Here is a 25,810-nt window from a genome sequence, read left to right as displayed (position 1 = left end):
ATGTCACTGAACTCCTCTTCTAAAGGTCCTGCAATGTTCTCAGATGTTCTCCTTTCCGGGGGTGACATGAAGTCCTGGTGGGGGACAATACTATAAAGTGGGGACTCTCCAGACCCTACTGGTGCTTGCCGTCCAGAGCTGTAGGACTTTAGTGAGGCTTTATATGGTGACAATATGATTTGTGCAGTCCCAGTGTGCCCATTGTCCTCCATACAAGCAGGCAATGGCTGTTTTCTTTCCTCTTGACCTCGTCCTCTTCTGCTGGATGATACAAGGAGGGAGCAGCTGGGCGTCCGGGCAGCAGCTACCTGTGTCAATGAGTGGGTGGGTGGGTGTGGGTGGGCACATGTAGGTGTTATAATGATGGGAGGGGGGTCCTCTCTGTGATTGGCTGTGGCCCTGGGGTATAGGCACGCGCCTGGGCATGTACTATAAGAATCCTCGCGTGTCTGCAGCAAGGACTGACCTCACCAGGGACCACCGACCACCATGGACACAGTGCTGGAGCAGTTCACAGGCCTGGAGTCCTTCCCCTCCCCTTACTTTGATGAAGAAGACTTCTTCACTGACCAGTCTTCCAGGGACCACTTAGATGCAGATGACTTCTTAGAAGATGATGTGGACTTCTTGACTGGTCAGATTCAGGAATACTATAAGGACAGCAGGATCCTCCATGGAGAAGACTACTGTGATGCTGGCAACTTCTCCTTCTCCTCCTCCTCCTCTGGAGGGTTCCCCTATGACTGCGGGGATGGGGGCTGCGACTTGTCCCCAGGAATGAAGGGGGGCAGCTCGGCCATGAAGAGGAGGAGAAGGATCAGATCTGAGATGGAGATGCAGCAGCTGAGACAGGCAGCCAATGTCAGGGAGCGCAGGAGGATGCAGTCCATCAATGATGCCTTCGAGGGTTTGAGATCTCACATCCCAACACTTCCTTATGAGAAGAGACTCTCCAAGGTGGACACCCTGCGCCTGGCCATAGGATACATCAACTTCCTCAGCGAACTGGTGCAGTCAGACCTGCCATTAAGGAACTCCAACTCTGAGAGCTCCCTGCAACCCAAGAAAGTCATCATCTGCCATAGGGGCACAAGTAAGTAAGAACTGAGGAGGACAAGCAACCAGTGGCTTCTGCAACTAGGGGATCTAAGCCTGACAGCAACCCCCCAATACTAGGGGGACACCTTACAACTCAGTATCTATAACCTGCTGTCATAATCCACTAAAATGTATTATAAAATATAGGATAATAAGATGTATTATAATCCAGTATAAATGATGTATTATAATAAAATACTATATAATATAATACAAAGTAATATAATATAATATATAATGCAAAGTAATATACTATGATACAATATATAATCTACTATAATGCAATATGCAGTGTAATATGACAGAATATAATGTAATGCAATATAGTAATATACAGTAATAGTATAATATATTATATATCTCCCGTTTTTATGTTATTACTGTAAAGCAGATAAGTAACATTTAGGATCGCTGCGACTTGTAGTGTCACTGCTGCTACAGGTTGTTCACATCTGGTCTGGGGGATGTTATGGTCTATTAACCTATTATATGAGGTATATAAAATCTATAGAAGATATAGTCCAATAGTCCATGATGTATGTAGTATATGTAGATATATAGGTAATAAGTAATATAGAATATATAGGTATGTAGATCAGGTGTCATATAGAGTATATAACTATGTAGACCTTGAAGTCTGTAAAATATGAGATGTATACAATACAGAGGCTAAGAGGTATACAGATATATATATATATATATATATATATATATATATATATATATATATATGACTATGAAGTCTATAGAACATATAGATATGTACTATGTAGACTATACAGACTATAAGGTATATAAAACATATATACTATACTAGTATATAGAATACATAGCCTAGGAGGAACATGAAATAAAGACTATGAAGTACATATAATATATAGAATATGACATGTAATCCATATAGGTTATGAGGTGTATAGAACATACAGATATGGTCTATATAGTATATACAGACTATGAGGTATACAGAACATACAGATACGTGATATATACAATATATAGCCTATGAAGTATATAAAATATATATACACAGAGTATGCGGTCTATAGTTATATATAGTCTATGACATGGATTTGGGGGCTCCAGTACTGACATGTTCCTGTTTTCTCCCCCCAGGGTCTACATCTCCCAGTGACCCGGATTATGGGCTCCCCCCTCTGGCGGGGCATTCCCTGTCCTGGACAGATGAGAAGCAGCTCAGAGACCAGAACATTGTAAGGACAGCCAAAGTGTGGACCCCTGAAGACCCCAGGAAACTAGGGAAATCATCCCTGAATGACATTGAGAATGAGCCCCCTCTGACCCTGTGCCTGGACATTTAATGTGACCCCCTTCCCCTGTATATACACCACTGTATATATATATACTATATGTACATACTCCATACTGTGCAATGTAATTTATAGGCTGTGTACAATGAAGTGGCAATCATCTTATATTTATATATTTATTATAATCTGATTAGATGACGGGGAAATGAATGTATAATTTATATTTAATTTAATGGGATATATGCAAAGAGCGCCCCCTGCGGATCATTGGGGGACTACATGACTATAATTTATTTTCATATTTGTTTCTTATTGAATAAATGTCTTTTTTTAATGATATTTTAGTATGTGTTGGATTTACTGCTCCCTACAATGGGGATCATTCAGTGCATTGACTGCACTGGAGTATATACTGTATACACTTTTATATAGTGATGGTGCATGACTTATTCCTACACTCTGTAATGTTACAATCTTCTATATATTCCTATTGACAAAGTTTATATATTGTATAACTAGTTAGTTGCATGGGGCTGTACAGATGTAGCAGAGCTGGGTGTATCATTTAAGCTTTTTTATACACGAATTTCAATAGATCTACCTACCAAGGTGCATGGTGTGTAGCAGAGTTGACTATCTTATTTCACTTTGTTATGTGCACCGACATCAAACAATACAATAAATCTGCCTGCCACATTGCCAAATCAGTGAGTTTTGACCAACGACATATTCAGATCTGCTACATTGCATACACAACCTACAGAAGAAGGTGAAGCAGTGCTCAAAGGAGAAACCCGATGGATCGGTGCTCTGCAAGTACACAGTGGATCAAGGTGCATAGTGATGTAGCAGAGTTGACTATGTTATTTCACCTGTTTATGTGCACTGACGTCAAACAAATTCAATAGATCTGTCTGCCACATGGCCATGTCAGTAAGTTATGCCTAATGACAAACTCAGCGCTACTGCACAGCAAACACAGAATGTAGAAGAATGCTCATAGGAGAATCCTGGATATTGCTGAGGGCTACCTAGTACATATGTGCATCTAACTGCATAGTGATTGTACACCACAGATGTAGCAGAGTTGAATATATCAATTAACCTTTTTGTGCACCGACTTTAAACAACTCAATAGATCTGCCGGCCACATTGCCATAATGACAAACTCAGCTCTGCTGCATTGCAAACACAACCTGCAGAAGAAAATCAAGCAATGCTCATAGGAAAAAACTGAGTATTCACTACCCTCCTCATATATACTGGGCCAAGGTGCATACTAAGTCTGTACTACAGATGTAGCAGGGTTGGGTATGTCATTTAACCTCTTTTGTGCACTGACTTCAAGCAGCTCAGTAGATCTACCTGCTACAGTGACATATTAGTTTTGCATCATGACAAACTCAACTCTGTTGAAGAACGTCAAGACATTGTTTGGAGAAACCTGCCTATTATTTAGTGCTCTCCTAATACATAGTAGATCAATCTGCATGTACAAAACCCATTGTGAATACCCTGCTAGGACATTCTTCTCTAATAGATGGGAGGGGGCACCTAATTCTGAGATAGAGAATTACACAGGGAGCTCATCTGCCTGGTATCTGTACAACATCCATGCACGTATTTCAATTTACAACATGTAATGCTTCATTTCACCTGTAGAGGCGCTGTAGTGATATTAAACACTCTCAGCCAGGTCTGGTTGGGGATAAACACGACAGGTGAGTAAGTAGAGTCAGGACCCATTATATGGAGTTCACTGTGAGGGGAGTAGTGGGCTTATACACCATGATTAAAATGTATGCTAATATGTAGTCCATGTCTATTTTCTCCAAATTGTTGGTTTATTAGTAATATATACACAGGTCCCCTCCAGCCCTGAAGATGACCTTGCACTTTTCCTCTCCTATAGAGTGGACAGAGCTGCTCCCTGCTGCTGCAACAGGTGATCTCTGCGGGTTCTGTGCACCAACAGATCCCATACTGATCACTTATCCTGTGGTTCGGTTACCAGAATGAAAAATCAGTTTGGAGCCAGAAAACCTCTTTAGGTTAAGGTCCCACGTGGCACCCTATAGCAGAAAAGCACTGCAGGAACAACCCCATTGCGGTTCTTCCACTTTCCACAGAAAGTTTGCAGAGTTTTCCTACTTCAATTATATCTATAGGGAAACCGCCGGCGTTTCCGTAGTTATAATTGACAGACTATGATTTCCAAAACTGCAACGGATAGACTTGATATATTTGCATTTAGCAGTGCTCACTTAATGCGAGGGTCACACTAGTGTCGCTTCTCTGTTGTTTGGGTTGGGGGATCCAACATGGAGCCCGGCAGACCCATTGACTATCATCAGGTTCCTCCATGCAGGACTTTTCTCTCTGCCAACTTCGGTGGACAATGCGACTCAGATTCCAGCGCAGATATAGTGGGCACCATAGTAGTAGAGGGGGGGAATTTAGTTATGGATTATACTTGGCTTTTTTTGGCCAGCACCTTAGCCAAGGACTGGAGCGGCAGTGATCACTACTCCGTTCCCTCTCCATGTAGTGAGGAGTACAGGGGACCCCAATGCTAAAGCTAGAATAAGCTCCTCACGTCCCCCTGGATTTTCCTCTCTCTGCTATATCTGCGCCCTGTAACGGGTTTTTCTAGCATTATATTATTACATATTTGTATTGACATTGACATTTCTGAATACTTTGTCTTTCAGTTTCCTATTTGATTTTCAAGATTTCTGCTTGCTGAAAAAATGGCAGCAGCACAAATGTCTCTCCGGTCCAAAACACTAGACAACAGGATTCTTCTTTTCACTTAGGACAGAAGAGGATCCCTGGATAGTGGGTGCAGATAAGGGGGACTTTGGGGTACATAGGGCTCCAGGACTCCAGAAGTCTCAGGTTTTGTCATTGGTTCACTGTTATGATGGCGCTGGAATAATTCCTATTATTAGGGTCACTATGGGTATAACTCACCATGGGACATTTGGGACAAGTTGCACAAGAGCCACAGATGAGAGGAAATTGTGTAAGATCCTATATCACATAGTCATTAACCTTGTACTTGGTAAACAGCCGCCATAGGATTACATGTCAATAAGTGTGTGGAAGGTTTGGTAGATAAACATTTACGGTGCCTAAAATTTGTGCACAAATAGATTTTTTCTTTGCATAGCAAAGAACGAAGGATTATGGATGATGGATTATTAGAAAAGGACAAGAAGATAGGATAGAGATTCAATAGGACTGAATTACAGGGAGGGCACACAGTCACATATCTCCAATATCCACCATGTTCGGTCTTCTTCTTTGCAGGTTTTGGGTATGTTTACATGTGTTAGATTTCCAAGATTCTTGCACAAATCACAAGTGGGCATGGGATTCCCTAGAATGTCCTGCCCTGAATGTAAAATGCTGCAATTTTTAATGTGGCATTTACGCCCCGACCTCAAGGGGTTTTGCAGGACTTAAACATTGATGACCTAGCCTTAGAGTAGGTCATCAGAAAGTGCATATTTTGCAGCAGTGGCTCAGTCTCATTCAAGGTAATGTAGCTGAGCTGCAATTCCAAACATAGCCCCCTGCTTTATACGCCGCTGATTCTGAACGTGTTTTACGTTCAGAATAAGCTGGCGTTTACGTAGTGTGAATTCACCCTAAGGCCGGGTTCACATGGAGTATTGTGGCTCGTCATTTGGTACGTACACGCTGCGGGATCTTTTGTGGGCCATATACGCTTCCATTGTTTTCAATGGGAGCCGGTACCGTACACGCGGAGCTATTTTGCGGCCGTGATTTTGTGGTGGCCGCATAAATGTTAGATGACCGAATGAGAGTCAGGAGTCCCTGCACATGTTAGATGGATTGCTGAGAGTCAGGAGTCCCTGCACATGTTCAATGGATTGCTGAGAGTCAGGAGTCCCTGCACATGTTCAATGGATTGCAGAGAGTCAGGAGCCCCCGCACATGTTAGATGACTGGCTGAGAGTCAGGAGCCCCCGATACATGCTAGCTATTTGGCTAAGGGGCAGGTGTCTTCCCATACAGGTTAAGGCCAGGTTCACACAGAGTATTGTGGCTCGTCATTTGGTACGTACACGCCGCGGGATCTTATGCGGGCTGTATACGCTCCCATTGTTTTCAATGGGAGCCGGTACCGTACACTTGGCGCTATTTTGCAGCCGCTGCAAAATCATGGCCGCAAAATAGTGCCGCGTGTACGGTACCGGCTCCCATTAAAAACAATGGGAGCGTATACAGCCCGCAAAAGATCCCGCGGCGTCTACGTACCAAATAACGAGCCAGAATACTCCGTGTGAACCCAGCCTAAGTGGTTGGCTGGCTGAGCATAAACGGGTGGATTCAGCTGACATTGATCCAATATATGACCAGTCTTTTTTCTCCTGTGAAAACAAAGGATTAGATATGTTTAAAACCAACATGCCTAATCTTCCTGACAGTGGGGAAGAGTTTTTGTTGGAATTAATGGTTAGTATCACCAAATTCCATAAGATGGCCATTATATGGCCACATTAAAGGGATTTTAAAGTACTGATGGTACTGGCAGTGCAGGGCATTGATAATCTCATACTAGTGATTGGTATTAGTGCAGTGATCAGCTCCAGTATTGTTGTGTGTGTTGGGGAATATGCACTAATAATAGATCAATATACAAGCAGTATACAGTACACTAACTGCACTGAGTAGTTGGCTGAAGTAGGACATGTGCAGTGTGTAGCCTGCAGAAGCCATGGATGAATGTACTACAGAAAGGTCTGTGGATGGATGGAAGTAATGTCAGCTTGTAGAGATGGATCAGTGCAGAGAGCAGCTTGCACTACTGGTAAGTGATTCTCTTGCACTATTACTTACAAGACTAAGAAGTTGTGTGTGTGGAGTAAGTTGTAGTACAGATGAATGAGTGCAATGGGAAGCTCAACTCAAAATATTGATAGATGAGTCCAGTGAGTAGTTAGTTGTATTAGTGAACAAGTATACTGCAAGTGCAATAAGTGAAGTATTGTACTGCAAGCTACTACAAGCTAACCACTGGACTCATCCATCTATAAGCTAACCACTGGACTCAACCATCTATAAGCTAACCACTGGACTCAACCATCTATAAGCTAACCACTGGACTCAACTCAATAAGCTAACCACTGGACTCATCCATCTATAAGCTAACCACTGGACTCAACCATCTATAAGCTAACCACTGGACTCAACCATCTATAAGCTAACCACTGGACTCATCCATCTATAAGCTAACCACCTGACTCATCCATCTATAAGCTAACCACCTGACTCATCCATCTATATGCTAACCACTGGACTCATCCATCTATAAGCTAACCACTGGACTCATCCATCTATAAGCTAACCACTGGACTCATCCATCTATAAGCCATCTGTAAGCTATTAATTGATCACAGCTACATTATAGCTCTGAAAGCTTCTTACTGTATGCACCCATCAATTCTGCAATTCTTCACTTACTGCACTGACATATCAATACTTAAAACTACACCGCAAACATTCTCCACTACTGCAAGCAGTCACTATACATGTCCACTAGAATAACACCTCTATATAGTGAGATAAACTCCAAGGAAGTACCATTTGGCTTTGTAATGAGTGTAGTGAGATGTCATGTCTGATGGGAGCTTGTAGTATTACCAGATGAGAAGTAGTATTAATAGATGAGTCCAGTGGCTAGCTTGTAGTATTAATAGATGAGTCCAGTGGTTAGCTTGTAGTATTACCAGATGTGTACAGTGGTTACCTTGTAGTATTAATAGATGCGTCCATTGGTTATCTTGTAGTATTAATAGATGACTACAGTAGTTAGCTTGTAGTATTAATGGCTATATACAGTGGTTAGCTTGTAGTATTAATAGATGACTACAGTGGTTAACTTGTAGTATTAATAGATAAGTCCAGTGATTAGCTTGTATTAATGAGTATTAAGGGGGCTCTATCAGCAAAATCATGCTGATAGAGCCCCACATATGCGAGAATAGCCTTTAAAAAGGCTATTCAGGCACCGTATATGTTATATTAAACTACACCCCCCTCCCCCCCGTTTTAAAATAAAACCCTAAAAAAGAATGTGATCTACTTACGGATCGTGCACGCTGGGCGGGCATTCAGGTTGCGTCTTCTTCTTCAGCCACGCCTCTTCTTCCTCCGATGTCCTCAGGTCCCGTCCTCCGACGCTCGCGAACTGACACTGATATAAAAAAATAGCCTGGGCGCATGCACAGTAGCATGCGGCTTCTACTACGGCTACTGCGAAGGCGCCCAGGCCATTATTTTTTATCAGTGTCAGTTCACAAGCGCCGGTGGAGGACGGGACCGGAGGACATCGGAGGAAGAAGAGGCATGGATGAAGTAGAAGACGGCGGACCCTGAATGCCCGCCCAGCGTGCATGATGCGTAAGTAGATGACATTCCTTTTTAGGGTTTTATTTTAAAACTGGGGGGGGTAGTGTAATATAACATTTACGGTGCCTGAATAGCCTTTTTAAAGCCTATTCACGCATATGTGGGGCTCTATCAGCATGATTTTGCTGATAGAGCCCCTTTAATGGATATGTACACTGGCTAGCTTGTAGTATTAATATATGTGTACAGTGGTTAGATTGTAGTATTAATACATGAGCCAGTGATTAACTTGTGATATTAATGAATATGTACAGTCCTGTGAGTCCATTGGTTAGCTTATAGTATTAATAGATAAGTCCAGTGGTTATCTTGTAGTATTAATGGATGTGTACAGTGGTTAGCTTGTAGTATTACCAGATGAGTCCAGTGGTTAGCTTGTAGTATTAATAGATGTAGTATTAATGGATGAATACAGTGGTTAGCTTGTAGTATTAATAGATATGCCCAGTGGCTATCTTGTAGTATTAATATTTGAGTCTAGTAGTTAGCTTGAATGTGTACAGTGGTTAGCTTGTAGTATTAATAGATGAGTCCTGTGGTTAGCTTGTAGTATTAATGGATATGTACACTAGTTAGCTTGTAGTATTACCAGATGAGTACAGTGGTTAGCTTGTAGTATTAATATATATGTCCAGGGGGGTAGGTTGTAGTATTAATAGATGAGTCCAGTGGTTAGCTAGTAGGGTTAATAGATGGCTACAATGGTTAGCTTGTAGTGTTAATAGATGAGTCCAGTGGCTAGCTTGTAGTATTAATAGATGAGTTCAAGTGTTAGCTTGTAGTATTAATAGATGAGTTCAAGTGTTAGCTTGTAGTATTAATAGATTAGTTCAAGTGTTAGCTTGTAGTATTAATAGATGAGTCTCATGGTTATCTTGTAGTATTAATAGATGAGCACAGTGGTTAGCTTGTAGTATTAATAGATGAGTACAGTGGTTACCTTGTAGTATTAATAGATGAATCCAGTGGTTAGCTTGTAGTATTAATAGATGAGCACAGTGGTTAGCTTGTAGTATTAATAGATGAGCACAGTGGTTAGCTTGAGTATTAATAAATGAGTACAGTGGTTAGCTTGTGGTGTTAATGAATATGTACAGTGGTTAGCTTGTAGTATTACCAGATGAGTCCAGTGGTTAGCTTGTAGTATTAACGGATATGTACACTGGTTAGTTTTTAGTATTAATAGATATGTACTGTGATTAGCTTGTAGTATTAATAAATGAGTCCAGTGGTTAACTTGTAGTATTAATGGATGAGTCCAGTGGTTAGCTTGTAGTATTAATAGATGAGTTCAGTGGTTAGTTTGTAGTATTAATAGATATGTATAGTATTAGTAGATGAGTACAATGGTTAGCTTATAGATGGATGAGTACAATGGTTAGCTTGTAGTATTAATAGATGAGTCCAGTGGTTAGCTTACAGATGGACGAGTCCACTGGTTAGCTTGCAGTACTACTCTGTAGTATTGATAGAAAGCTTGCTGGAGTTATGTGTGCAGTGACTTGCTTGCACTACTAATAGATGAGCACACTGGTGAATAGGTTGCAGGAATAATAGTTCCATGGGGTGAGCAGCTCGCAGCAGTGATAGATAAGCACTGTCAGTAGTCAGGGCCATTACTAGACTGGCAGCAGTCATGACAATGGTATACACATTATTGCAGAATAAAGTACTAGTAAGTGTAATGACTGACCAGTAATCTGAGTAGGAGCCACCCAGTGTACAATGGAATGGGGCTCATAAATAATGCAAGCTGCCTGCAGCCCCCTCATCCCCTGCCTCTAATACCTCCACACTCAGGCCAAGTTCAGACTGACTTGCTGTCGCAGTGGAGCCCCCTCTGACTGTCAGGCTAATTGTAGCCAAGTTAAATTGTATCTTTTGCAGGAAAAGCTAAACTGTAATTCGATTTCTCCATATATTAGTCGCTCATTAACCACAGTAAGCCGCTTCTGTACAACTGCTCCCATCAGGCATGAAATCTCATTACACTCATTACAAAGTCAAATGGTACTTACTTGGAGTTCATCACACTATATGGAGGTGTTTCCCTGTGTAAATCAGCTGTCTGAACCTCCCTTTCCCAGCTTGCTGAATAGTGGGGGCTGTTAACTCCTATAACCCCATAGCACAGTGGAATTTCAGGTTACAATAGCCCTATAGTGATCAATACAGCCATGCATATAGTAGTGAATAACTCCTCTGTCTACTATCTATGGCTTGTGGTCTTCTATCCTAACTTTGCATTATACCCATAGACTCACACTATATACTGACGTTTTCTTATTTATAGGTATTTACATTTGGCCCTAGACAGTATTATTCTCCATAAAGCCATGAAACCTAATTCACAATCCTAAATACAGCTCTTGTGCCTGGCCCTGTACTCAGCATGGGAAGCTAGAACCAGCCCCGCAGCATATGTGGAAGCTTCCCCATGTGCAGGCTTATGCCAGTTGGTATGTCCTGGGCACTGGGAGGTTGGCTTGGGTCTACACTAGGCTACTCAATTATCTCTAATCACACTGCCCGTTTTATGCCAAGTGCAAATACTGCACAAGGAGACAGTAGACAGTCTATGGGTATACAGCTGCCAATCCACAAGTCATGTGCAATCCACTGAATATGAATAAAAGGAATTTGATATACAAATATATACATATATATATATATATATATATATATATATATATATATATATATATATATATATATATATATATACACACACACACACACACACACACACACACACACACACACAGATTCCAGGCATCAGTTTGTCACATGGTATAATGAACTATCTTGCTAGTAATAGCGTCCGACTACGAATTCACTAAATATATGAATAATAAAATAATAATATTTATTATGTATACTATTATCATCAACTATAACTAGCTAGTATAAAATCTGACAGGCAGACACAGATATTAGGCATGAGTTTGACAGGTAGCCTATTTATCATACTAGGAATAGCCTCCGACTACACATTGATTAAATATATTAATTTTTTTTAATATAATTTTAATAATATTTATTCAGTATGTTATCATCATCAACTATAACTAACTAGTATTTGATAGATTGATAGATAGCCACAAATATTAGACATGAGTTTGACAGGTCATTTAATTATCATACTATTAATAGCCTCCGACTACAATATATTAATATTTTTTTTATATATTTATCATGAACTATAACTAGTATAAAATCTGATAGATAGATAGATAGATAGATAGATAGGAGATAGATAGATAGATAGATAGATAGGAGATAGATAGATAGATGATAGATAGATAGATAGATAGATAGATAGATAGATAGATAGATAGATAGATAGATAGATAGGCACAGATATTAGGCATCAGTCTTACAGGTAGTATAATTATCATACTATTAATAGCTTCCGACTACAAATTGATTAAATATATTAATCATATTTTTGTATATAATTTTAATCATATTTATTCAGTATGTTATCATCAACTATAACCAATAGAAAATCTGACACATTTATATAGGTATACCCAGATCTTGGACATCAGTTGGATAGATAGTATGGCTTTAGTTTCCGACCGCAAATTAATAAAAATAAAAATATAAAAAATAAATAAAAAAAATAATGATAATACAACTAATATATTAATAACTATATTATTATCAGCTCTAACTGGTATAAAATCTGATAGAATTAACCTCTCATTTACTCCTATAAATAAATGACTATATATCTATGACTCTATGTGTCTCCTATAACTGCTCCGTATGCGCCCATGCAATGAGCCATGTTTTAACAAACCAGATATTAATGATATCAGATATCTACATGTATTAATGGGTCCTATATCGGGATGTACATGTATATATACTACAGCACACACTTGGCTATAGCAGGCAGCCATGATGTGGAGCAGCTCCTTACACCTTGTGCATTTGCCTTGCGCAGGGACTTGTACTAGTGACCATTACAAGTGGTGACCTAATACAGAAGGGGGGGGGATTATTTATTTGTGCCAGGCTTTGGACAGACATGTCCAGCTTCTCCAGACACCAATGCGCAGGGCAATGCTTTGGGTTAGTGAGAAGCTTCCTCAGTCTGATTCCCATGCCTTCTAATCTGCCAATAGTGGGATTAATATATAGGGTGTGAAACCTCCTAAATCCATGAACTCATCCTATTTTCATTAATGTATCTTTCTGTGGCACCGACTACCAGCTGCCAACTTGAACAAACACCAGTTGAATCCAGAGACTGTGAAAAAAAAAAAAAAGCCCTGATGGGTAAATCTGCCCAGTTCCAAATGCTTTGCTGCAAGCTTGTGGGAATGGCCCTAAATAATTCCACAAATAAATTGCACTGGATATCTGGAATCGTAGGGGGTTAACGATTCCCACGACGGGATGTGAGGTCTGGCCAACAGGTGTTCGGATTTGGCTGATGTCTTGTAGGGGCAACCCAGGGAGGGGAGAGTCCTGGCTGCCAGAATGCAACTGCCTGGGCTCTCTGTCCCTTTACATGGCGTGCAATCCCTACACAATCAGAATGATATCTTTATAGCTAGGTTCATGTCCTGGGCTATAACATATCAATCCCTGTCTTGGTTCTCTGGGATGCACCTGGTATTTCAAAGTTGTCCTTTTTGTTTTTCTGGATCCTGAATTGCAGCTGCCCTAAAACAAGCACAAGAGAGAGAGAGGCCCTTACAATGTCTCCAAGAAGAAGTGTTGGCATGGCTTGCTTGTCTTTAATGTACCATTAACTATTGTCTTGACACAATATGGGAACTGTAAAGCATGACATGTGTTATAATAAAACCCATTTCCAAAGATACTCTTAGACTAGGGGTTGCAAGCAAACAAACAGGCCCCAAACCCCCATGTTTTGTCTGGCTGGCTGGGCTCACTGGCAATTAAACCTCAGCCCCATTTCTATGGCCGATCAGCCAATTAAATTTTATGTCTTCTAATTTTTCACATGGAGAAAAAAAAAAAAAAAAGTCTGGGGGCTTGGGCCAATACACATTGATTTTCCTGCTATCACCTGGCGCTCAGACCCTGGATTCATTTATCAAGAACAGCCATGTCAGGCGTTCCATGAAGTGACTCTGTTACCATAAGGCTCTCACCATCCTGCCCATTGTCTCCCCTTGTTAATAACTCATTACCAGGATTTAACAAATCAACCATTACATATGTTTTGTGTCTCCATATTTTGATCCCTACGATTAAGCAGATGTTACGATTGAGATGTTGAAAAGTCCAAGGCTGTTGCAGGCTGAAAGAAAGCAGGGGCAAGGCTCAACAATGAAAATTCAGGAGATCTTCAGAACAACATTTACTACCAATAAAACCGACTCCAACCTGCTCCATTTCAAGCATTGTGCCTTTTTTTTCGGAATAATTAAGTTTAATAGGAATAGGTTTGGAGACTGTGAATGTCAAGACCACAGGTGCAGGGTGGCATGATGAATGATTTGCTTGATTTTTGCCAAGCTCAAGGGCCCTTCTCTTGGACTTTCAAGCAGATAGAAAATATTGTCATTTCTTTAATTCACAGCATTACTTTCAAGGCAGAACAAAGCCGGCTGATGAAAAGCTTATGCTGTAATGAAACACGCTATGTGGTGGCTATGGGGCTCCCCAAAGAAAGGCCAAGTCAATGGCACAAGCGCGCTGCGTTCATGCGCAAGTGCTCTCTCTAAACCACACAAAAGTCCCTTTCTAGCCTTTAAAGACTTCATTTTTTATCTTTTCAAGCCCATACAGCTTTATTCATGAAGCATACGGTGCTCCAGCAGCTTGCATTTGCATCCCCAAAGGCTGAAGACCTGCCAGATCCTTTAGGAAAAACTTTGCAAACTTTGGGAAACTTTTCGCACCTTCTCTGGCACAGAAGTTTGCAGGAGTGCGCACACGCGTAAGCCTCTATTTAAGGGGTTAAGGCTCCTTATTTCCACATGGGATGGTCCTGACAAGGAGTTCAGGAGGGGGCACTGACCCTTGGCTAAAATTTGACCCGGCTATTTAAGTGTTAAGTGTTAACTATTCTTTCCCCAGCCCAGGAACAAGTGCGGTGTGCAAAGTGTTGTAATTACGCATGGCAGTCCTGGAGGCTCAGGGGGGAGAGATCCGGCAAAGCACTGGTTAATGGGACAGAACAAGGGCTCACCTAAAAACTACTACTCCTATCATCCCCTGGACCACCACCAGTCCTCCTGCAGGAGATCCCCTCTACTAAACCCTATTAAGCCCTCACATACCCTATCCAATATATCATCCAACATTTAGGCGCCCCCAGACTTTAGGCACACATTGACCATTTGCTTATTAGGTTTTATCAGCTTCATAAACTACAACCAATAATCTTGTATATCAGACAAGGCTTTGTGTAAGATGTTAGAACCTCTTTGTAAGGACTGAGTGGTATGCAGCACTGTCTGGGCATATCTCCATAGCTTTTATTGGAATGCAAGCTGCTTGTTCAGTGCACCTGCCTGCAGCAACCTGTTCCATTAGGCTTCTGCCTCCAATGTCTATGGTGACAATGAAGGCACAATGTTACAATTCTGCTTTATGTCCTGGACAGGCTTCTTAATATAGAACTGGAGATCCATGAGAACTAGTCCTTCTCAATAGGGTCATATAGCCATTGTATTCTTAACTGTGGTGTCTGGTATAAGTATATACTGGTGTATACTACAATGTATGCCTCCCACCACATACCCAGGTGTCCAATATAAGTATATACTTGTGTATTCTACAATATATGCCTCCCATCACATACCCAGGTGTCTAGTATAAGTATATACTGGTGTATTCTACAATGTACCATAGAAGTTTTTCTGTAGAAGACTCCCTCTACTAAATCCTATTAAGCACTCACATATCCTTTATGTCCAGGGTAAGTTTAATGGAACACTGGAGATCCATAAAAACTCGTTTTTGTCACATATCAATTGTATTCTTAACTGTGGTGTCTTGTATACATATATACTAATATATTATACAATATATGACTGTCCAGAAAGCTTATATAGGAGGGTCATGTATGTAGGCACTATGGTGACCCATATAAAGCCAGGCACAAATAAAGTCTCCAATAATATATAGGATTTGCAATCTATGTCTACCTAAAAATTTGCAAGGTTGCAGTCTGATATTCCAAAAAACATCTACTTTTGTACAGTGAGAAGATGCTAATGTGATGCCATAGAGGCTTGATATATGGGATCCATTATCCTATCATGTAGTAATCTGATACAAGTCACTATCTGTACATGTATATACTCACTATTATACCAATGCACATCCCTTTCTGACACAACTGCATTAGTATCAGATTGGATCTGGACCCTTGTACATGGCAGGGGCTTAGGAAGGGACAAGTGCAGAGTTTTGCTATATTCTGCAGGTGTAAAAGAGCAAGTTGAGCAGCATTCAGAGTGTGAGCCCCCAATGGTGATACTATGACAAGGACAGCTGGCTCAGTTTTCACTGTGAAAACCCCCCCTTGGTGGACCAAACATAACGACACTGACCTTTCTGCAGGGGAATGAGAGATGTGCATTTGGCTGAATTAACCACAAAGACGTCTTGCTATGACTTTTGTTCCTCAGCAAAGCCAAGAAATATTGCGATTAATATGAGAAGTCTTGTGCACAGCCTTGCCATGACAATGCTACTTTATGGCTCCTTGTGGCAGGAGAATGCAGGATGGGATTTGGTGTGGTCAATGTTTGCAGCAGTTCTCAAATCCTTGGAGGATACAGGTTTGCAATGTCTAGTAGTCAAGTCATATTAAAATCTCAAAGTCCTAGAACACTGCAGAATATTTACAAACCACAAGTTACTTTGTAACAACAAGTGACCAGAATGGCTATTGTAATGGTAAAACAGCCATGGCAAAGTTGTCCTATATGTTCCTAACAAAGAGGGGCTGATCTGCCGTCTCCAAGGTCCCTGCGCCTTCTTTTTTGGTTAACTTTTATTTACATAGCAAAAAATGTTGAAGACAAATGTGATAAATTACAGATATGCAAATTTCTTTCAAGTGTGTCTAGCTGGGGCTGAATAACTCCATGCAAGGGGATCTATGCACACTCAGGACCCCAGGGAGCTGATCAAAGCACCCATTCTCTTTCATGCCTTGAATCCCCCTCCAAACTATCTCTATACAATATGTTTCCATCATGCACTTAATGTGCTGGGACATAGAACTCATTGCCATCTAGCTAGTTCCCCGACCTCTTTGTTCTATGGCATGAAGGGAGCTATTTCTCGCTGCCAGCTTTCTGAAATGCTAAAACACACGTCATTTTTCACTAGGTTTCTTCTTGATATTCTCAAAAGCCAAACTATAAAACCGTCCTCCGTCCCTCTTTGTATTAATTACTTTGCTGTCCGAGAGATCTGCATTTTTTTTTTTTACCCTATTCTAGGCATTGCACAGCAGGGAATTTTTTTTTTCTCTTATTTTGTAGGCCCATTGCAGCTGGGAGTGAAGCTATGAACCCATTTTATAACTGGAAAATTACTAGAAACTCAAGGGAAGACTATAAAACGCGTGGGACAATCACGCACAATGTGGGAAAATAGGCAGCAAACCTCTAGAAGGCCAAAAAGGGGCTCGAAAAAACCTCGTAGCAAAGTCAACAAAAGTGGCCATTTAGGCTTAAAAGAAAAAAAATTGCCATTGGGGGAAAGTCAATGTGTGGAGATATGTTAATACATGAGAACGTGGATGTTTATTATAGGCCGCTCGGCGTGTTGGTTTAGGCTGTTATTGGCGATGGCTGGAAGCCAGTTCTGGGAGAAATTCCCATCCTGACTCCTATTAACCCTCTCTGGTATATCTCTGCTGGAAACCAGCTCACCAGCAATTGCCATTAATCTACTTACTAATTAAGCCAATTCATTTCTAAAGGGGAAAATTCCTCTCTTTGGAAAGAAATTTGAAAGAAGCGCCAAACTGTGTAACTGTAATTGAACCAGAGACTACCAGAACAAGGTGTTGATATATAGCAGCTTGTTTAGCAAAGTTAAGCAGGTTTCTAGGGCAACACTTGTGCGGAGGCCGGAGCAAGGCTTGGGGTATGGAAGGAGCCTGTTGAAAGGGGATCAGCCATGGCTAATAGATGCGGCTACACTTGACTTATTACATAGATTGTGCTCATTATTTGCATTATATTTACATAACATGAAGTTGATACAAAACAAGCAACAATCGTTTATTCATGTCTTGTTAGAATAATAGAAGGACCCCTAGTGGTGGGGTGGTAAAGGCACAGTTATTTGTCTGGTTCCATTTTTCATTGGACACCAAAATCTATCCCAAAATATCAAATATTACTGTGCCGTAGTAAAGAAATATACCAAAGTTGTCAAGGCTGAATTGGAAGGAGTTGGTTGGAATTGGAATTCTGGAATTCTTCTTATCTTCTTCCATGGTTGAAAAAAATTACCAATGTTGAACTGAATCCAAATGTAGATTATCAGCCGTAGGGACAAATGATTTTTTGGATTAGACCAATAGCAGGTCAAAGCAAATTTGGGGTCAAGGTCCGGTGGTGTGAAGAGTGCCCAGTCATGGGGTCGCCTTTATTATACTTGATATCAAGCCCAACCTGTCGTGATTCCCAAAGCCTTACCCCAACTCCAGCTCCGTCACCTTCGATGGTCAGTCAAGAGCAGCAACGTTTCTCTACATTCGGAAAAAAGCCAAAGACCATAAGACATAAGAGAAGAACAGACCATGAAAAGAGGGGTCAAGGCACCAGAGACAAAATAGTCCAAAGCAGACCCTCAGATGACGTCTAATAATATCAACAATGTAACATTTAATAATGAATCATAATACCGGATAACTTTTTTCCGACTCCACCCAAAATTGGCCCCAACTTTGAGTCCATGATTGCTCTAAAGCCCTGCTCAAATTTTCCACTACATGGTAGGAGTATATTGGGATTTCTGCAATAGTTTACTGAAGACATCTAAAGAAGTCCCATCATATATCATCCCAGGAGTGCGGAGTTCCATTTATCTGTATAAGTATCCAATTGGTGTTAGTCCCACATGCTGACAGCTGATTGGCCGCCTGTTATGTGATGAAGTTTATAGGCTCCGCCCCTTAGACTCATTTCATGGTATAGACATGCCTCAGAGTTATTGACATGATTTATACAGCATATATCATATCTCCTGTATGGAATCCAGAGGCAAACATTATAGTCATGGGAATGGATTCTGAACTCTATATGTCCATACTACAGTCCAGTTATATAGTATACCGTCATGATGATGTGTAATGGCCAAATGGTCAAGGATCACAAGCGGACACAGCACAAACTTTCTATATTTAGTGTCAGTGACCGTATCGAATTCTATTCTTAAAGATCAGGATTATCTAATCTCCCAGAATGGGATCTGATCTTGTCTAAATATATGGCTCATGTACAGAGATGTTATATAATACGTATGTGTACATGGGATGTAACTTTCAACCATAGAAGAGATTTCCATTGGTTGAAACCATTTTGCTACCATATATCTCACCTTATTGATGTTTCTGCTTATCATCAATGGCCAACTTACCAGCACATGTACACCTGCCTGTATACGGAAGGAAGGGACTTGTATCGGCCCAACTACTTGTATAGGAAATACATAGATATTCCATTTAGAGTGCAGGATACTAAATGTTCCTGTGAGTGCAGTCCCATGTTAAGAATTTTGTTAACACATTCACTGGAGGGTCCTTTAGGACCCTCGACTATTGAAGAGCTGGTCTAGTGACCCCCATTTGTTGGTTACTTGCCATATACTTCAATGGATAGGTGAGATTCTTAGAGATGGGATCAGGCATTTATATATACCCAAGACATGCCATAAATATATAAGATAGAAAAAAACTTTTTTATTATGACTTCATACCTGGACCCCGAAAAGTTGTGCTGGATTTGTCTTGAACGTGATGGGTACAGTAGATGAGTTCTCAAAATATTTGTATACAATGCAGGAAACAATTACAGAAACAGCTACGGCTATGTTCACATCTGCTTTGGGCTCTCTGTCATTTGGAACCTGAAAGATGGAGAGTCGGATCCCTAAAACGGAGGTTACCACGTGGACCCTACTGACTAGCGGCGGAGAGAAAACTCCTTCATGCAGGAGACTCTGGCACAGATGTGAGTGTAGCCTAAAAGTCTTACTCTTGGCAACCAATCACCACCATAACAATGGCAGTGTGGCAGAACCCCTTTAGCAATGGCGGTGTTGCAGAACCCCTTTAACAATGGCAGTGTGGCAGAACCCCTTTAACAATGGCGGTGTGGCAGAACCCCTTTAACTATGGCGGTGTGGCAGAACCCCTTTAACAATGGCGGTGTGGCAGAACCCCTTTAACAATGGCGATGTGACAGAACCCCTTTAACAATGGGGGTGTGGCAGAACTCCTTTAGCAATGGCGGTGTTGCAGAACCCCTTTAACAATGGCAGTGTGGCAGAACCCCTTTAACAATGGCGGTGTGGCAGAACCCCTTTAACTATGGCGGTGTGGCAGAACCCCTTTAACAATGGCGGTGTGGCAGAACCCCTTTAACAATGGCGATGTGACAGAACCCCTTTAACAATGGGGGTGTGGCAGAACTCCTTTAACAATGGGGGTGTGGCAGAACCCCTTTAACAATGGCGGTGTGGCAGAACCCCTTTAACAATGGTGGTGTGGCAGATACATTGAATGGGGTTATCCATTACAAAAAAGAAAAGGATGGTATATTTTTTTCCCCAAAAACACTGCTGATGAGGCATGCCTGGTATTGTCACATTCATGTAATTCCAGAAACTGCCTGTGGACAAGAGGGGTGTCATGTCATTGTTACCATATTATTCATAAGGGTCTCAATAGGGAGAGGTGGTACAGGGGCTTATTGGACCATGCAATACTTGCTAAGAATTCTGGGTAAGGAATATGCAATTAAGACTTCTAAGAACTTTTTCTAGCGCCACCTTCTGGAAGGAGATCCCTATAGATCAATGCATGGCTTTGGGGGAAAAAAAATGAACAGCATATACTGGGAAAATCGGCCAAACCAGAATATCTCTTCCAAAAGGAAGTGGGTGCTACGTGTAGACAGCTGTTTTGGGGTGCAGAGCCGGCTGGGTGAGAAATCTAGATGTAAATCAGAAGGGCTGCTATGTCTTGGCTTTTATCTCCCGATAATACTCTTAGTTTTTCTTTTGAACCCCATGCATTGATCTATAGGGTGCTACCTCCCAAAAGGTGGCACTAGAGCACGTTCATTTTTTTCCCCACCAATCAGGTCTTATTTGCATATTCCTTAACCATATAATTAAAAATATACAATATACAAGCCATAAACCCACGCAACACAAATATATTACAGTACGTACTATTTTATTTTGATTTCAATTCCCTATTTTCTTTTTTACAGCCGACATATATTTTTTTTTAAATCAAAGTTTTTACATCCGCAAGACAAGTTGGTGAGAGTCCAAAAGCGGGACATTGTCTAAGGGATTTGTCACAACTGCTTGACTTCGCGTTCCTTGATTCTGTCGGGAGGTGGAGGCGGCAGAGGAAGGACTCCCCCGAGATCTTCTTCAGTGTCTGAAACCACCTGCAATTCTAAAATAATACACAGCAGTTACAATTTTATTGCGGCGGAATAATCCAACTGTCAATCTCCTCTCTGCGGCCCCGTCACTCTATCTGATTAGTGAAATCCCTTGTTGTGAAGGTTTTATCTCGACGTGCTCTCTCGGCATGCCTTAGTACCAACTAAAAGGATTAACGGTTTACACACTGGCCAAAAATAAAAGCCCAGTCAATGACGGTTTCCTAACAGAAACTAATCCGTAATAACAGTGTTATGACCGTCATTGGGGTCTTATTAGCGCAGGGGTCTTGTGTTAAGTATTTGCATGTGGAATAATCGCATTTCTTGAATGATTCCACACCGGCTGCCTGCTTTATTTCGCTGTGCGGATGTAAAGCAAAAAAAGTCACAAGAATACAGAGTCCTAATGGTAAGAAAGGAGCATCAAAGTGCTTGTACGTGTCTTAAGGAGATGCATTTCCAAGACTTGAAGGATTAAAGCAGATTTGTCCCCTCTCCTGACGTGTTGGTTTTAGTAAAGATGTGTATTGTCCACAATGTTCTTAGAATTCTAGGTTACATAGTTACATAGCAGATGAGGTTGGATGAAGACATAAGTTCATGAAGTCCAACCTATAACTCTACAATCCCCCATGAGGCTCATGCCAATTGTCCCATTTCAGGGGGAAAAAAATTCCTTCACGACTCCGATCTGGCAGTCAATATACGTTGAGTTATCCCTCCTAGAAATGTATGAATTCATTGACAACTGGGTGTTACCATTCCCTTTGTCAATGGGGTGTGTCTAATACTGGCAGCACTGGTAACACCCAACTATCAACTGCACCGTCTACCACTGTCCAATCAATGCAGACTCAGAAGGGACACACCCCATTGACGAAGGGAATAGGAACACCCAGTTGTCAATTTATCCACGTATTTCGAGGAAGAATAACAGAGAAAAGGCATAGCATTAAAAAAAAATAAAAAAATAACACTCCAGAATTTTTAGTTTCCCCACATTTGTTAGTCGTTCCAATGATATAAGCCCTGTTAGTGTTGATGCAAATTTGGGTCTACTAAGTCAAGTGGGTGGTAACACTGGAATTTCTGGGGGAGAGGCCTCTGTGTATGTTACCGCCCACTTGTCTAGTATACCCTAAGTTATATCAATACTGGGGTTGAGCCGATCTTGAGATTTCAGGATAGATTTTAAAAGGATTCTATCATTAAAGCAACTTTATTTGTAGTTACCACATCGGAATAACCTTAAGAAAGGCTATTCGTCTCCTACCTTTAGATGTGGTCTCCGTCGCACCGTTCCTTAGAAATACCAGTACTTACCGGTATGCTAATGAGGTCTCGGCAGCAATGAGGGCGTCCTTCTTCTTCATCTGCCTCCTCCCCTTGTCTGTCGTCTTCTTTCTTCGTCATGTCTGACGCCTGCGCAGTCGGCTGCAATTGCGCGTATGTGCAGTACGATCCTCACATCTTTGCCGAACAGAGTGTACTGCGCATGCTCAGTAAGGTCTGTACAGCACTCCAATGCCTGGATGAGTTCACTCGCGTGTCGGAGTGCTGTACGGACCTTACTGAGCATGCGTAGTACACTCTGTTCCACGAAGATGTGAGGAGCGTACTGCGCATGCGCGCAATTGCAGCCGTCAGACATGACGAAGAAAGAAGACGACAGACAAGGGGAGGAGGCAGATGAAGAAGAAGGACGCCCTCATTGCTGCCGAGACCTCATTAGCATACCGGTAAGTACCGGTATTTCTAAGGAACGGCGCGACGGAGACCACATCTAAAGGTAGGAGACGAAAATAGCCTTTCTTAAGGCTATTCCGACGTGGTCATTAGAAAAAAAGTTGCTTTAATGGTAGTATCCCTTTAAAATCTGATTTCCAATCATTTTTCAACCGATCGCGATCGTGAAATTTGCTCGATCGCCGATCAGAATCCGATCTTTTCCGATCCCGATCGCTCAACCCTAGTCAATACTTCTCTATGGGAAAAGTGAGCTGATTTTGAGATTTCAAAATCCGATATCCGATTATTTTCCAGTCGATCCCGATCATGAAATTTGCTCGATCGCCGATCGGAATCCAATCTTTTGCGATCCCGATCGCTCAACCCTAATCAACACTAACAGGGCTTATATCTTTGGAAGGGCTGAACAGACTTGGCGAAACAAAACACCTTAATGCTCGGGGTGACAGCGCTGATCAGATGATTTCAGCCCTACAAGCTTACCCCAACCATACTGAATCTTACATCCCCATCGAGATACTATTTTATATTTTCTATAAAGTAATAGAAATCCACATAGAACTCTAGTGACTTGTAAATTCATTGTCATTCACTCTGACGTTATTGTTCAGAATTCTGCTTGCTTCACAGCTGAAATCTCCCATATCCGTAGCTTTCTCTGGTGAGTTACACTTTGCAATGTAAAGTCTTTACACCAGGAACTGTATTGTCATCTAATGTAAGACAGGAAGAAGAATTGTAATACCAGACTCAACCCACGGGAAAGAGTGGCGCTGTTTCCACAAAAAAAAAAAAAAGTCCTTTAAATCTACCAAACACAAACCCATATACAAAAAAAATGCCCCGCAGAACCGAAATATTGGTAAATACATTGTATTAGAGGAGTGGAGAGGGAAACTGGAATGTGTGTGACGTCCGGGGGAAAAACTAATGGTTTTCAGAAAAAAATCCCCAGTAGGTTTAGGTTCTCTGGATAATAGGGTAAGCATATGTTAGCATATGGGCCGCGCTAATAGTTACCTGCCATGGCAGGCTATCCTTTATTTGGATAGATCCCATTGTATAGAAGACTATGGCGGTTTTAGCTGGAAGAAAGCTTAAGAGGCGGCCATTATTCCACTGCAGTCCGAAAAACCAGTTCAATCCGTACAAATGGTCAGTAACCAGGCATAAAAGCCTTTGATGAATTCTGTCCGAGTTTGGTCTATTGACTTAACATTGAGGGACAAAAAGTCAGCGTCTAGACATGTCTCCGGCTGGGATCAACATTGTCCGAGGAAGGGAGAGGTGGAAGAAAAGGAAAAGAAATGGACATTAAAAGAAATCCGAAAAGATTAAAGGAAAGTAGTAGAAGAAAAAAAAAATCAAAAATAAGACAAAGACCAAGAAGATCCAAAAAGTAATAGAAAGCCATGTGTACAAAAAATGGCCAAAAATTTCAAAAACTATGGACAGAAATTTTTTTGGATGGGGCATTGCTCCAAACTAGAGAGGAACTGCAGGAGGCTACAACCATCTCATGAGACGTCAGCCATCACTATAGAGAAGGGTGATGGGCATGAGGTTCTCCGAATCTTCATGATCCCACCCAAGGAAAGGAATCCTAATTGACATATTATATCGTAAAAGAGATTTTTGTAAAGCTTGATATGAAGACTGATAGGTCATCCGCATCAGATTGGTGGGGTACTATGCTCTGCACCCTCACCGATCTACTGTCTCATACAGTCACAGCCATTGAGCTTCCACTTTACAGGCCAGTTACGTCATATTCATTGGTCACTTAGTTCTACTCATGTGCATGGGGCTAAGCTGCAGTACCAAACACCACCACTATACAATGTACAGCGCTGTGCTTGGTATCCAGAAAAGAGGGTGAAGTGGTCGTCCAAACATGGCGGCCCCTTCCAACAGCTCATTGCATGGGCGAAGGGTGTCGGAGCCTAGAGATAGGCCATCAATATTTTAGTGTTGGAGAATCCCTCAAAATAAGTCAGATTATCGTACACATGTCCTCGGCCAAGTTTATTGAAGATTACCTTTCATGTCCTCGGAGATGGGCAGTATTATATACCGCTAGAAGGCTGTTAATACACTGAATTCAGCGCACTGTCAGCTTTGCTGGGGAAATTGATGCCCTAAGTTCCAGCACCAATATCTCTCCACTGTAAGAAAGGCGAGCCTTACAGCCTAATAATCTCCACAACCTTGACAAGGAGGCATGGCTTAGACTACATTCACACCTGCACCAGAATAGCAGACAAAAAAGTTCTGCAAGTCTGACCTCCAGTGATATGAGGAAGAAAATTAGAAAATCGATGGATCCCATTCTAGTCTGTGTGATCCATCGAGATCAGTTGTTGTCCGTAACTGTGGTCAGTTTGGCTCTTCTAGTCTAGGTCACTAATATTAGATGTATCCCAGCATTACCAGAGTACACGACCCCGCGGAAGTTGAGTTGAGGTTGTGCTTTGGAGCTCTATTTTTTACATTGGGTCGTATAATACATAATATAATATATACATAGAGGTAACAATAAAGAAATCACATGAGATGTCAATACACATCATACATAACCCAACATAAAAATATCCATATATCCATAAGATA

The 25,810-nt window shown here is 41.3% G+C and overlaps 2 protein-coding genes across 2 annotated transcripts in view; one reads left to right on the top strand and one right to left on the bottom strand.

The window, feature by feature from the left end:
- The first annotated feature begins 489 nt into the window (after window positions 1–489).
- PTF1A (pancreas associated transcription factor 1a) lies at window positions 490–2,420 on the top strand. The gene is made up of 2 exons (XM_075269863.1): window positions 490–1,093; window positions 2,215–2,420. The coding sequence occupies exons 1-2, from the start codon at window positions 490–492 to the stop codon at window positions 2,418–2,420; spliced, it is 810 nt and encodes a 269-aa protein (XP_075125964.1).
- Window positions 2,421–21,302: 18,882 nt separating this feature from the next.
- C4H10orf67 (chromosome 4 C10orf67 homolog) overlaps window positions 21,303–25,810 on the bottom strand; it is an 86,686-nt gene continuing 82,178 nt past the window's right edge. Inside the window, exon 16 of the mRNA XM_075271733.1 lies at window positions 21,303–21,459. Coding sequence (XP_075127834.1) covers window positions 21,356–21,459 — 104 coding nt within the window. The 3' untranslated portion in view covers window positions 21,303–21,355. The remainder of the gene's footprint in view (window positions 21,460–25,810) is intronic.

The sequence above is a fragment of the Leptodactylus fuscus genome, chromosome 4, assembly GCF_031893055.1.
Source record: "Leptodactylus fuscus isolate aLepFus1 chromosome 4, aLepFus1.hap2, whole genome shotgun sequence".
NCBI lineage: Eukaryota > Metazoa > Chordata > Amphibia > Anura > Leptodactylidae > Leptodactylus > Leptodactylus fuscus.
Note: the sequence above shows the minus strand (reverse complement) of the source record. Positions and strands in the feature narration are given on the sequence as shown.